The following is a 14,971-nucleotide window of genomic DNA, read 5'->3' as shown; positions in this document are numbered from 1 at the left end:
TCTGGCAAGGTAATGTGTCCTCTAATGTTTCACGTTAACAGCTGTGCTTGGAGCTGACTTTCAGCAGACTGAAATTGGGGTTAGCCAGTGTTTGTGGCCAGTTGTATCAGTGCTTTTCGGAAAGCAGTGCCTGATCTCGACTGAAGGCGAAGCAGGAGATCAAACAGGTCTAACGCTCTTCATCAGAAGAAACAGTTCTCGTATGTTTACTGTCCGTTATTGGACCTCATGGTGATCACCAGGATGCAGCATGCGTGGGTGTAGAAGTGCCTGTGCTGAAGCCAGAGTTGTTATTATATTCTTTGGTGTATGAGGTGGCCCTCATTCCCTCAGAAAAAGAGCGTAAAAAAAACCTTAGCATAAGATATAGGAGAGGCTGTTTTTATTGCACCTGGTTCCTTGGAGCAGCTTGTGGAGTGGAGAATGTCCCTAAAAGTCTCTGGAGCATGCTTATGGAGTGGAGAATGTCCCTAAAAGTCTCTGGAGCATGCTTATGGAGTGCACCCTACCTGCTGTGAAAGTCACCAGGATCCCTGTGATGCTATGGGTTGCCCATGCTACCCCTTGCCAGAATAGAGAGGAACAGGTAGGCATTGCCTCATTTGGCATCTGGAGTTGGAGATAAGTTTACTGTATATAGACTGTTGTGATAAAGGTAAGTTAGAATCATAGCATAGCCCAAGTTGGAAAGGAACTCAAAAGATCATTTTGGACAACTTCTCATGGGATTACCCCATCCCAACAGATGAGTTATAGGTGAATTGTCCCATTTTGCTTTCTCTTTTTAGTAAACCAGAGGTTAATGCAAGAGTTCTTTTTGTTATTATTGTTTTTATTATTATTTCTTGAGTGACAGAAGAGTGAGAGAAATCTGGATCTTTGTAAGTTGATACATGCACGCATCTCATTTTGATGTCATGTGGACATGTTTCTGGAGACACTTATACCTACAGCCATGTATTAACCAGGTGTAAGGTGTCTGGTTGGTCCTTAGGATCTATTTGACCCTCAGCAATGGTGGGTTGATCTTTGGGACCTTTGTAGTTCTGTTTGTGATACCTGTACAAATCACCCGTGACCTTAATCTTGCTCTGATGTCTCCTTGAGTGTGTGTCACTTGGTATTCTTGCATCCCTACGCAGAACATATGCTTTTGCTGAAAGGAAGGGATGACTTCTTCAAATTGCAGTAATTGGAATATCCAATTGTTCCTGCTTATGTTGCTTATTAATTACAAGCAAAGTTACAAGACTAATGCTTTTAAATTCTGAGTTGCAGAAATAACATTTAAGGTGCTTAGTTGGCCTGGGGGAGTTGATCTAGCCAAACGTGGGTTTCTCGGTTCCTTGGTTAGACAGAAACCTGACAATACAAGACTTGAGTTGCAGCAGCACAATGAGTGATAGACTGATTTTTTTCCCAGTTGGAAAAAAATACAGGAGACAAACATAGCAAGAACTCCATCGTCATCTTTCTAAACAATGCTAATTGGTGGGAAGGGAGTAGGAAGGGATATAAGGTCAAATAGGTAACACTTCCTGGATGTTTTTCTAGCTAGCATTGATGTGTCTGCATCACATGCTTAGAATGAATTAACTCTCAGAACTGTATATCAGGGGTTACAGTTTATATTCTGCTTTTCTTTAAAATGCTCCTAGAATAGTAGCCTATTGGAGCTTTTTTTAAAAACAAAAAAAAGTGCTGTCTTGTTTTACTTTTTATGGTAGTTCACCAAGAAAAATGTAAGTCCTGGCAGTAATAAATCAGTTACTGGTTTAAGGCAAGACCTAAAGCCACTTAACCTAATTGCTCACGTAACATTTTTTTCAGATGGTATTTTGCTGATGAATTTTGGTTCTTCTCTGGACTAAGTTAATGTTCTTAGGCCCTAATTCTATTTTTAAAATTTATTTTATATGAGTAATTCTGTCATCTGTGCTGAGTCTTGCTGACTTCAGTGTGGTTCCTTATGGGTATCGGAAGAGTAGAGAAAAACAATTGAGATGACTTGTGACTCAGTGTGTATATAATGACGTATTGCTGGAATAAATTCTTACATGGAAGAACTATCTGCCTACAAGGACCTTTAAAATACTAGTTTTGGGTATCTGACCAATTTTATCTTTATTTATTTGATCATATTTTATTTCCCATTGAATGGCAAACCCACACAAACTGTTAAATATGCCTGTCCACAGACTTCAGCCAAATTCAAGGATGTGTACATAACTCAAGACTTATTATCTTCTGGGTATGAGAACCCTAGGTGCTTGCTCCACCAATATTTGCTCACTTTAACCAGACAAAGATTTCCTTAGGTAGGCAGTGTTCCTTGCAAGGAAGTCTTGAGTAACTGTGCTGAAGTGTGAACAGCTTATATCTTATTTCAAATCAGATTCTCAGAAAGGAAAGGAAAATTCTGAAGTCCTAGCTAGTGATGAAGGACTGAAGTGGTAGCTGGGCTGCAAGAATAAATATTTAAATTAAAAAAAAAAAGTGACTGTTCATTTCCATGGTGTGTGCTGGTTTGGTCACCGAGCAGCTACTTAATTATTGCTGCAGCAGCGAATGTGAACTGTTTGTTGACAGTATGTAGATGTCTTGCCTTTGTTTTGATGAACAGACTTCCAGTTCTTCTGACACCTAGAGTGGCCATTTGATTTAAAGTAAAGCATGCAGTACTTTTATCATTAAAAGTGTGTGGTTTTTAGTAGCACAGAGTTCATTCCACAAGACCATCCATGTTTCCTTTTAATACTTGAAAGTAGTTTTATCAAAATAATTTACTTTATTATAATACTTTTTTCTCTGAACTTGTTTTCTAGATGACCTATTAAGTGCCCTGACTTTTGCATAACTTCCCAAAGCATTGTTTTTGAAAGGTGGTTTTGGTTGTTTGGGTTTTTTTCCTGTTGCTTCCTGTTGTTCTTTGGGTACAGTATTTATAGAAAGTGTAATTAGTGCATTTCTGCCCTCTTGATCAAAATTGCTTTTGCTGTATTATGGAAGTATGCAAAGATAGGGACAGAACTACTCAGATTTGTACAGCGTGTGTTTGGCATGGTGGAGTTTTTAATAGCGTTTGTCTTAGTTGCAGCGTTCCTGATGCAGAGGGATGAGCATGTTGCATCTTCCGTGCAGATCCATGTCCCTTTTCTGCACAGAGGAAACCTGGTGTTAGAGGCAGGGTGAACATCTAGATTTTCCTAAGGAAAAGGGATGTGACTGTTTTTAATGTTTTCTGGTAATTTCTGACCACTGTAGTGGCTGCGCAAAGCCAGGTTCTAGCAAACTGGTATTGGAGAACCGTAGTTCTTGCCTCGCGTGACGATTTCTTTCACAGTGGTAAATGAACCTGTGATCTCCGTGTCCAGTTCCATTTTGGTTTGTATAAGTTTTGTTTGTTCAGAAGCGACCGGTAAATAGCCTGCTGTTTGCTGAGTGCAGCGTCAAGAGTTTGCTCCAGCCTGTGCTGGGCTGGTCTAGCTCATCGTCCTAACTGGTTGTTCAGTAGGTGGGACAGGTTGCCTTGGAACCATTTCTGTCATTCTCAAGGACATTTTGAAGGTGGCAGTGTAAACTGTGCTGTCCAGTCTCGATGGGTAAACCAAAGAGTTGTACAGAAGCTCCCAGGTATGTGGCAGGGAAGGTTAATGTTGGTCATGTCAAATTATTCTCAGGGGTTTTTTTGTTTTCAGTGGTTTTTTAGGAAGGTTTCTGTGCTCACGCTTGAGAACATGGAAGAGTGTTCTCAGCAAAAATATATATTTTAAGACTTCTCATCACTGCTTGGGAATGCCCTCAACTATACTATGTGCCAGTTTATAGCCAAAGTGACAGCAGTTTGTGGTAGCAGGTCAGAATTGAGACATGTACTGGGTCTGTAGATCAGATATGAGTGGGTTTTGGTTTTTCACTTGTCTTGTGTGAAGTGCATAGTGGCATTTGGAGCCAGGAAGGGGGACGGTGTTTAGTGAAAGAATAGGAGAATGACGGGGTGCAGCAGAAGGAGGCTGTATGGAACACAGTGTGTTTTTATACCACTGATGTTTTCAGCCGTCCTGGCAATGCAGGTGGACACTTTAAAACTAGCACAATTATTGAGAAGCCCTTTGAATGCCCAGTAATAGCTTTGTAGCTACTAATAACTAAATTATTCGTCGTGTTCTTTCTACTGTTGTTTTCATGTTGAGGGAGATGTACGCGTGGAAGAAGGATGTGTGGGATCACTAAACTTCCTGAAAATGTTTCATGACTTCTTAAAAAACAATGAACAAACAAGCAAGCAAAAGTAAACATTTCAGAAGATAACTTGTTCCTGCTACAGAGCAGAAAGCTTGCATTTCCAAAGATCAGGGATTTTAAAATGGGTTAAATCTCACTGCCATTTTAACATGAAAAAAGCTTGTTACATGGTCAGAACCAATGTAATCTTAATTATTGGCCAATAATATGAAGAACTCTGAACTAGGGGTCAAACTGAAAGAACTGGCTTTCCTGATAAGAGACAGGAATGCTGCCTTTCACATAAATTGCTTGTTCCACATCATGTGTTTAAGGGCTGTTCAGTAACCAGGCTACGATCGCTCCTCATTTAAATAAGTTGCCTAAAGGTGGAAGACTTTGCTTTTTGTTAGAAATCCTTTGGATGTACCCAGAGCTTTCCTTACTGCTCAGCCTTTACAGTGCTCTCAGTAAAATTGGAGAAGTACTGTAAGGAGATAAAGTTGTTTACAGTTTGGCTAGCTTACAGCTGTGATGGAAATAAATTTAGCTTCATTTTAGCTTGCTAAAGATGCACCACTGTATATTGCTTGTTGTTTTAATGTGTTTTCAGATGAAGTGCAGAGGACCAGAAGAATAGTCTTCTGGATTCTCTGTCAGTACAGAAGTGATTGGTCAAGTTCAAGGAGAGGGTGGTGGAAATCTCTGCCTTCAAAATATATACCATTTGAGGTTTAAACTTTAAAGCTCCCTTAAAAGAAGTGGAATATAAGCTTATATGTGGAGAGAGTGGTTAGGGAGGATGTGTTCTGTTGTGTGTGTAATCTCTCTAGGTTTAGTTCCTGTTCCATATCCAGCCTGACAGCTCTTCTGTAAATATTTCCTTTGCTGATACCAGTGTAAATACTATATAATATCTTTACACAGGGAATGATGAGACTGTATTTCTTGAAATATAAGTTCTGAAGTGCAGTTTTTACTAACTCCTCTTGTTGACTGAGGCTACAAGAAAACAGCGGGAACACTAACTTCTGCTTTTGACTTCCTTCCTAACAAGCAGTGCAGCTAGTTGGTCAGAATAGCAGATTTGCTTGCAGCTTGCTGTTGCAGGAAGGGGGAACCGATTTTGGCATTTGAGTTGTTTCTCAGTGGCATTGTCTAGAGAAGTCATTTGTCAGTATCTTGGTTTCTTTTTGTAATGTAGACTGTAAGCTTGTGGGTAAGTGCACATGGGGTAAGTGTGAAGAGAAATACATTTTTTCAGTAGGGAAGTGAGGGAAATGAGTAGCTCTGTGCACAAGAGAACTTGGATTTAAAGAATAGAGCAAATTAGGGGAATTTTATTTATTTATTTATTTTTGTAGAAGTAGTAATTTATGCAACAGTAAGGGGGAAGAAAACCCTGGCAAGTATGGTAAAGCCTAATGCTTTAATCATGTTAAGAAGTTAACTGGAGAATAGGACAGTCAAACTTGTGATGACTTTACCTCTGTGACAAAGGAATTCTTCTATGTCTAGAAATTGTTATTTTTGAAACATCTCTGAAGTTCAGATGTGTATGTATGTGTTTATACATGTATAAAAAATATAATGGAAGTCACTTAAAGTGGAGTCTGATCCATTCCATTGATCTTGAACTTAAGATTCCCCAAAGTCTTTACAGAGATGCTGACATTGGAGTAACATTTTGTTTATTGGCAAGATGCTTGATTTTTTTTTTTTTATCTTCACTTAGAATCACTCTTGATCTTCACTTAGAATTTGTGCTACCTATAGGTTTGTTCTGGTTAAGCGTTTACTTAATTTCAAGTTGATGAGTTTATATATTGGATTATGCTAAGCCCATGTTTGGTTTTTAAATAAGGTTGCTAGAGTTTGTGTTGGTGGAAAAGACAGCATATAGTAAATGAGGATATTAAATTTAAAATACTACCCCACCACACACACACTTCTCATAGCTCTGTGTTTTTTTCTGATCTGTGGACAGTCTGTGCTTGTAGCATCTTTCTGTGAGACAGATTGCTCCAGTTTGAGATTATAATAAAACCTTTTGCTTTTAATGCCTGTTGACTTTCTATGTAAACATGCCTTAAGTGAATGGGACCTTTTAAATAACTTCTGAGAACAAGACTAGTACTTGTGTTTTTGAAGCTATGTAAGTACTTCTGAAGAATCATTCATTCCTCTTTTATTGAGACCTTCACATTGCTTGTAAGATGTTTTTTTGATACGGGATTTTAGGAGCTGGTGGTAGTCTCTGTTTAATGAGCTAGACAGTACAGAAGAGTCCTTGGTCAGTGCTAAATCTGTCCCTTAACTGCCTGTTAAAACTTTGATTTTTGATGTAGAGAATGGCAAAGCTTCCATGGTGGAAGAGTTGACTGTGGTGTGTGGGAGTGCTGATTGGAAGGGACATCTGGGGCTCATCTGTCCAGGCTCCTGCTCAGAGCAGGATTCTGAAACACTCATTTGCAGCTGTGGCTTTGTCTACTGAGTCTTGAAAACCTCTGAGAACAAAGATTATCACCTCTCTGAATATGGCAACAAACCACCTTGCAGATGTGTTTTCTAATGTCCACTCAGAACCTCCAAAGGTGTTACTTGTGGTTGTTGCCTCTTATTTTGTGGTGGGTCAGTACTGAGATGAATTTGCTTCCATTGTTTTTGTAATGTGCCTTCAGCTTCAGTTGCTATTGGATTATCCTTAGGCTGTCTCTTCATCATACTAAACAAACCCAGCTCCGCTGCCTGCTTCTCAAACACCATCCTCAAGGCTTCAGACCATTTTGGTGACTCCAGGTTCTCAAATTCCTTTTTGACCTGGGGAGCTTGAAATAGTACACAGTATTTGAGCTGCAGGCTCACCAGTGTTGAGTTTCCTTTGATTGCACTTCTCTTGGCTTTCCCTGTTTGAATATGAGACTCTTGGCTCATATTCAGCTTGGCAACCAGTGTGATCCCCAGGTCTGCCTCAGTTAGGCGGCTATTCAACCGATCTGCTCCCCAGTTCCCCTGAAGCACCCCAGGAGCAGAATTCTGCACTTCATGAGGTTCCTGTTGGCTTATTCCTCAAGTTTATCAGGGTCCATCTGGGTTGGTTCTCTATTTGGAGTTTGATTTGAAGTATCACTCTTCCTTGTTTAGTCTCATCCACAAATTTTCTGAGGATTCATTCTGACTTATCACCCAGGTTGTTGATGAGGTTACTGTACTGTACTGGCCCCAGTATCAGCCTTTGTGGTCCTCCTTACCTGCGACCAGCTGGATGCTGAGCCAGTAATGACTACCCTTTGGGCTCAGCAGTCCAGCCTGCTGTCATTCAGCCTAACAGACCATTTCTCCAGCCTATCCCTTTTCAGCCTACTAATGAGACTACTGTGGGAAACAGGATCAGTCCAAATCACTTAAAAACTGGACTGTAATTTCATGTATTTCGGGTAGATTTATCAAGCAAATATTTGAAGTGTTGGTAACCAAAGCTACCTTTATGTAAGTGATCCTGTTTTCTTTGGAGGAGTTCTGGTACTGTGAAGTGTGGTTTCAGTAAAACAAACGGTGACATTCAGAAGCTCTGTAGAGAGTTCTTTTTAATTTAACAGATATACGTGACTTTTTGGTAAGTAAATAAAACTTTGTACGTTTACAACATACACATTACTCATTTAAAAGTAGAGTCACTAAATAATTTCAAGTACATTTTACTCCAGAGTCTTAGCAGCTTCAGTTATAGAAATATTGCATCTAAACCCTTTTGTTTCAAAACACTGAAATAAACACTGTTGTGTAGCCATTTCTAGTGGCTAAACAGTGCCCGTGAGTCTTGTGTTGTTTTACAGACTTGTAAAACTGCTTCCCAAAACAGCTTTTTTTCCTGTTTGTAGTAGTGTGCGTTTACTTTAATTTTTCACATTATGGTACTATAAAACTATATGTAGTTTTATTGCTCAATATCCAAATAGTCCAATCCACACCTGAAAATGAAGGAATGACACTCGTTTAATTTTTCAGTCAACATGCAGAGGAGTCAGGACCTTAATACTAAATCTGTTTGTGGAATAGTTTGTAAACTTGCAGTCTCCATTACAGTTTTGAAACACAAAACCAGTTTTCCATGATTTTAAGTAGCCAAAATTGGAGTAGCCAATAACTGTTTTGATCCAAATAATGTATCTGCCTGACTGGATGCAGCAGTTTCATGTGGCTGCCAACCAGAGCCCAGTGGCATGGGTCTATGATCATACTGAATTTTCAGATATTTTAAGGAATTAGGCAATGGATGACTTTGTGAAGTGAAAGAAGAGAAAATACAGCCTTGGTATTATGGAGGTGAAGCTTGAAAGTGAGACTGGCTCTAAAACTAGAATGTGATCAGAAGAGAAACTGTTTTATGTTACTTTATTTTCCAAAGCCCATCACATGATTCCTGAATATGTGGGCTTCAACAACGGGTTTAAAAGGAAGAGAGGTTTTTTTTCACTTGAAAACAATAGCAGTTCTAGATTCGGTGAGTGGCTGTTTCTGCCAGAAAAGCTTTTGGGGCCAGAGGGTCATGGTAATAACTCCTGGCGTCATAATTTCATATCCTCGGGGTAATGGAAGGTGAGATGAGTAACGGTAGCAAGAAGTAACTGGTACCCCACAGCTCACACACTGCATTTATCTAGTAGGTGTTTTAGGCACAGATTTAGTTTAGGTCTCTTCTTTTGATTTTGATACTTTAAGAATAAAATTCGTTTAATCTAATTGTTTTAGACCTCTTATAAAATGAACAAAGAGCTAAACAAATACACATTCTGGCATTCTGGAGGCAAATGAGTGAAAATAAAGATGTGCAGTCATAGCTCAGAGAGAAGGAGGAAGTATAGGTGCAAATAATTAGGAGCAAAGTTTCTTCTGCTTTTCTTTGTGAAATAAATTGAAATTTGACATTGCCTTTGAGATTTATTTTTTTTTAATGAGATAACAGTTGGAAGAGCTGTGTAGTGGCAGTGTGAGTTCAGTGCTTAGAAGCTGATGCAGAGCATGGGACATCAGCCAGCACTTTCTGATTGGAAATTGGGTTATGGGATTTCTTTTGTTGTTCATTTCTGATGCTTACGTGGAAAAATAAATCTTCCCAGTGGTATGAGACAATTGAATAAAATGAATGGGCATGGATGAGAACAGGTAAGTCTTGCACTTAACTGATTAGCAAGGCTAATTTTTAACGTAATAACATCAGGAAGTTTATAGCCTTTTGCAACATGCATTCAGAAAATCTGTCTGTGGCAGAGCCAAGGCTTTTTGTTTTGTTTTATTTTTTCTTCCCCCCTCTCTGTAATTTAGATTCACAACATCTTGGCCCAGTGTTTTGGTTTTAAATAAACATGGTGATTAAGGCTTTTTGTTTAAGGGAAACAAAGGAAAATGTGAATTAATCCTAAAACTCTACTGATATTGAACAATTCCTTTGAATGTTATATTGTTCTTTTGTCTCTTCATGTGGTACGACAGAGGTGTAGGTATGACAGATCCTCCTTTTGTTCTTGCAGACTCTTAATTTCTCATGTGGATTACTGGCTTTTGGTAAAAACGTTTTGTGAGATGTGTTCATATGTGAACACATGAAAATAACACCCATTGTGTTTTGATCTTGATGAGCATCACTACTTGTTTTACTAGCTTTCTCGTTACCTTAGATTTCTGTGTTTCAAAAGCAGCATTACATAGGTCAGTCTTCTAGAAGTTACTTAATTTGAAAAAATGGGCAGACGTACTTGGTTTTAAAACCAAGAAAAATGCCCTGCTGTGGGGTAAGTGTACTGAAATGATAAGTTGGAAATTTTTTCCTTTTTTTTTTTTCCCCCTCCCCTCTGGATAAGCAGTAAAATGCCATGAGATATGTCTTGTTTGAATGGAAACTGGTGAGCAAGTTTAAGTGCTTGCTCTGTATTTGTGGTCAAATAAAGCCAAGTAGTTGAACTAGACCAAACGTTTACTTTCTGTTTTGTTGAGTTTTTAAAATAATGATACACTTCTGGGTATTTTTTGGTGAGGTCAGGCTTTTGGAAAGTTAAAACTTGCATGTTGATTTGTTATTTAACAGGGAATGTAATGGGTGATATGTTGCATGTAGATCTTACCTGTTTCAAATGAGTGCTAGGCATCTTGTGTATGGGATATCTGGGTTGGTTTTGTCTGCAGCTTCCCTCCTGCTGTACCTCATTACAGATTTCTCTGCAGCTTTTAATATGTTGGAAATTTTTTTTGTTCTGTTTTTTGGCATGGAAGCAGGAAGGGCTGGGGTTTCCTGCCCATATAAACAATAAATCCCAGTAAACTGACTGGGTCAGATTTTGCCTGCCCTCCCTGAATACCATCTTTACAAGGAAGGAAACAGCAAAAGAGTGTTTTGGATATTGAAATAGTATTGACTTCATAGTAGAGCTATTTTCTTGAAGAAATATGTAGCAGAGACAGGGCACCTTTATTGTTTTACTACATGAAGTCGTTGAGATGCAGATCTAAAAAGTATTTTTGTGTGACCTTGTTAACTGTTGTGTTATATCATCAACTATGTAGAAGCTTCTGTATTGAATTAATCCAACTGTATTCCTGATTAGCAAAAGTTTTGGCAAAGTGCACTTTTTTACACGTTGTAAATATATATACAGCTGTGGAGCTATATATCCTATTTTATTTAAATACATTGCCTTTGTTTCAGAAAACATCTGTAATTTTCATTCTTCTATCATTCTGTGAGTTAAAGCCAATTATTTTTAGCTTATATGTCAGTTCTGTTATAATCTACACTTCAGTTCAGTGTCTCTAGTCAGTCACAGATAATGCAGCGTGGCTTGACTTGTAGGTAGATTAAGTTGTAACAGCTCCACATTAACTGTATTGGAGAATACGTGTGCCTTAAAACATTTGGAATTGAAATTACTTCTGTGATGAAGTGGAAGATTGGTTTGTTTAGGGTTGTGCTTCTTCTGTTTGCACTGGAAAGAAAAAATTTCCCTTTCTAATAACAAGTTCCTTGCAAAGAATGTAGCTGTCTGTCTGTAGGTTGAGCCTCTTTTAATATGCAGACTAACTTTTTGTGTTCTCTTCCCTCCAGCTGGTCAGCCTGCTGCTGATTGGAATCGCGGCATGGGGAATTGGCTTTGGCCTCATCTCTAGTTTCAGAGTTGTTGGAGTGGTAATTGCCGTAGGAATCTTCCTATTCCTTATTGCCTTAGTTGGATTGATTGGTGCAGTGAAACATCATCAAGTATTGCTATTCTTTGTATCCTTCTGATATATTACATGGATTGCAGCTTGGTTCAAGCTGTGGAAACAGCCTTCTCTGTCAGCTGAGACTGATGTGAAAGGTGCTTCAGAAACAGAACAGAAATTCACAATCTTATTTTGGTCAAATGCAGTTTAAATTAAGCTTCCTTCCTGTTTAACTTTATTCCAGCTTCCTTTTTTCTCCCTTGCTTGTGCTCTGAAGATAGAAGTATTCAATGTCTCCTCTTTTTAAAAACAAAAATATTTTAATTTTGAGAGCTTTTTATGATGGGTCACTGTGTCACAGGTGCCTCTTACTGCATGCTCAACCCCACACCAAGCTAGAGTACGTGAACTATTCATGTTTAACGGTAGAGAAAGGTGATACTTCCCGATAACGAGCTGGTTTCAACTGGCAGGGGAATGTATTGTTGGTAATACTGGCTGTCAAGAAGCACTTCCTTTTCATACCTCCTCTTTAGTTGCAAACCCAGACTAGAAATGAGCACAGGCCTTCTCAGTGTGCTTTGCTGCTCCTTTTTGCGTACTAACGCTGTGTAAGGAGTCTGTGGTGCTGCCTTGCGTGACAAAATTAATCTGTTTGGATGAGAAAAGAGATTCATCAGATAAAATTCTTATTCATAGACCACAACCAGAAAAATAAGTAGTGACCTCCACTTTACAAACAGTTTAATTGTGTGAGATAAGTATCTGCCTCTGAACACAGCAGCCAGATTGTGAAGTGCCCAGCTTTCAAAATGTGGTCTTTAGTATCAAAGTTTGTTCTTCTTGTTTGGTACTGTTTTCAGATGTATTAGTCCAAAAGTGTTTGAGGCTGTGTTCCAAAAGCAACTCTCACTTTTTTTTTGTCTAGGCTAAAGTTATCTTTTGTAATTAATTACAAGACTATATAATTGAAGAAAAAAAGAAATCTGAATATGCAGTACCCAGAAAAGTATTTTCTTTATTACTTTAAGTATCTTGAAATGACAACATGAGTCCCTAAAGCTGGAGAAATTGGCTGTAGATTTTTTCTCTCAAAGCTCCCTTTATTAACCTTTCTGCTTATGTTGTCTTGCTAGGCAAGAAGCACCTAACCCAGAAATACTAGCTATGTATAGTAGTAGCTAAAAAGAGAAAATACACGGTGATTGAGTTCTGGGAACATTATTTGGGTCATGTTTTTCACATCCAGTCAGACTTTACTTCCATACTTTTTTTGTTTTAAAGGACTTAGTGTTATGCAATGAAATAAAGAATACCATTAGGCATATGTGTTACAAAAGCAAAATTAATTTGAAAGTATATCCTTAACTACTGTTTCCAGTACATGATTATTCTTTTGCTAGTCTTTATTGTCCAGTTCTCTGTTTCCTGTGCCTGTTTGGCACTAAACAAGGAACAGCAGGTAAGAAAAGTTTCCTGACTTCTCAGTTAGTCTTTGGCATAATACTATAAACGTATCTGTTATGTACACACACATATGTATTTATATGTAATATTCCACAAAATGGGGAGAGCATATTGCAAGAAAGTCAGCATTATCCTTTTAATTAAGGGCTAGACCTTAAATACATATGGGTCCTGAAATGACTTTCAGCTGTCTTTTTTTTTTTTTTTATAATTGTTTTGGTTTTAAGTTTCCTTTCTATGTTTGTGGTCACGAGTGTAGCAGCATGGTATCTTGACTATATCATGTGTTCAGCAATGCCAGATAAGCTGACGAAATCTGCAGTGATCATAATGCAAAGATGATAAAGCTGAATTATTCTTGTGTAACTGAAAAGGTCGTAACTACATTAGGAACAGAGGTGACCCTTAAGTATGAAGGTAAAATCAGCTTTTATGGGGTATGGAGACTAATTCTTAACCACCTAAGAAGCAGGCAAGGATGCAGTGACTAAATAATCACTTTTACATGTAAGTGCACTTTTTGTTTAAAGTCTGAGAAGTCCCAGTTAGATTAGCTGCATGTCTCATTACTGGTGCTCTTGCTGGGTTTAGGAAAAAGAAAGAAAGAAAATGAATTAAAACCATGAACGTGCTGCTGTTTCATTAGCTACCCAGGCTGTTTGAACATTCAAGTCATTCTTTAGTATATGATCCTGTTTGTTAGACTTAAGGATCTGAAGGTTTTGATTAGGAAGTTATCAATTTGGTATAGAATAGTGGTTTCCAATGAAATGCAAAAGAGTTCAACTTACATAATATGTATTTGCTTATGCCTTCTAGAGTCAACTTCTAGAGGTGGGATGGAATAACACCAACAGCGCAAGAACAGATATTGAGAGAAATCTGAATTGTTGTGGATTTAGAGTTTTTGATCTGAATGAAACCTGCTCCTCTGTAAGTTCTTAAAGTGTGAAAACACATAACTTTCATGGTATTTGTTAAAAAATGCGTAACTGTTTTCATAGTTGCAGAAAAGAGCTTTTTTGACAGGTGTGTAAGGTAGTTGTTACAATGATACTAAGCTCTTTTGTTAACTTATTGGAAACATAATCACAGAGCACCCTGCAAAGATTGTACTCCATTGTCTTTTATATCCTTGCTTTTTTGGAGTCTTTTAAAACTGCTGTAGTTTTGTCCGTGGCTGGCAGTCTTTTATAGAGCTAACTAGATGCTTTCAGTCAGTGCAGCGTCATCGGAAAATGGAGCACAATTCTCTGTTTGTATCTGCTACAGGATTGTTTTAGAAGTCGCCAGTGTCAACCATGTGCACCAATAATAGAAGAATATTCTGGGATGGTGCTGAGATTTGTTGGAGGTATAGGACTCTTCTTCAGTTTCACAGAGGTAAGTGAGTGGAAAGTTAAGAAGCAGAGTGCTTTTTCCCCACTTGTAAGGCTTTGTTTTGTGAAACAATTAATTTTAAGGGGTTTATTACAGGAACTCTCAGTACTGTCTCAGGAGTCAAATAATTAATTAGGTCAAATTTTTCCAGGCTATCAGTTTGCTTAAGTCTGACAAAAGGAGGGCTCGTCTTTATTCAACACTGGGAGTTATTGCAACTTTATGTTAGTTAGGCTACAAACCACAGCTAGGTACCACATTAAAATGTGGTGCTGTAAAGTAAGTTTTGCCGGAAGGTAGCTATTCAGGTTTACCTTTCTCCAAAAGTAATAAAAAGAGTGCTGTTGCTTTACTTTATTCCTCTGTTCTTCCCACCTCTCCCTACCTGCCTGCATACAAGGTATTTGGGGCTTTTTGATTTTGTGAAATTTTTTTTTGTGCCTTTTGTAGTGCAAAAGTGCAGTTTCATAATGAGTGGACTGTATTTTAAACATCACGTTAAAAGGGTCTTTGACTCTTTGCTTTAGTACCCAAATGATCCATATACTTGCTTTACTGATTCATGGATAAAAATCCTCTGAGCAGGTCTTTCATAGCCCCACAGTAGAGCATGTGAAAATATTCCTTCTGCTGCTTAGTGCAGTTTTCAGGTTTGTAGATAGAGAGAAAGCAACTTAAACAGAATCACTATGACATCTGCCCT

General features: G+C 38.3%; 1 protein-coding gene across 1 annotated transcript in view; it reads left to right on the top strand.

The window, feature by feature from the left end:
- Positions 1–11,318: 11,318 nt before the first annotated feature.
- The window catches only part of TSPAN13 (tetraspanin 13), a 5,054-nt gene continuing 1,401 nt past the window's right edge, over positions 11,319–14,971 (top strand). Inside the window, exons 1-4 of the mRNA XM_010172667.1 lie at positions 11,319–11,491; positions 12,803–12,883; positions 13,708–13,821; positions 14,161–14,271. Of these exons, the coding sequence (XP_010170969.1) occupies positions 12,806–12,883; positions 13,708–13,821; positions 14,161–14,271 (303 nt within the window). The 5' untranslated portion in view covers positions 11,319–11,491; positions 12,803–12,805. The remainder of the gene's footprint in view (positions 11,492–12,802; positions 12,884–13,707; positions 13,822–14,160; positions 14,272–14,971) is intronic.

Source organism: Antrostomus carolinensis, unplaced genomic scaffold (assembly GCF_000700745.2).
Source record: "Antrostomus carolinensis isolate BGI_N321 unplaced genomic scaffold, ASM70074v2 scaffold3560, whole genome shotgun sequence".
Classification (NCBI taxonomy): domain Eukaryota; kingdom Metazoa; phylum Chordata; class Aves; order Caprimulgiformes; family Caprimulgidae; genus Antrostomus; species Antrostomus carolinensis.
Note: the sequence above shows the minus strand (reverse complement) of the source record. Positions and strands in the feature narration are given on the sequence as shown.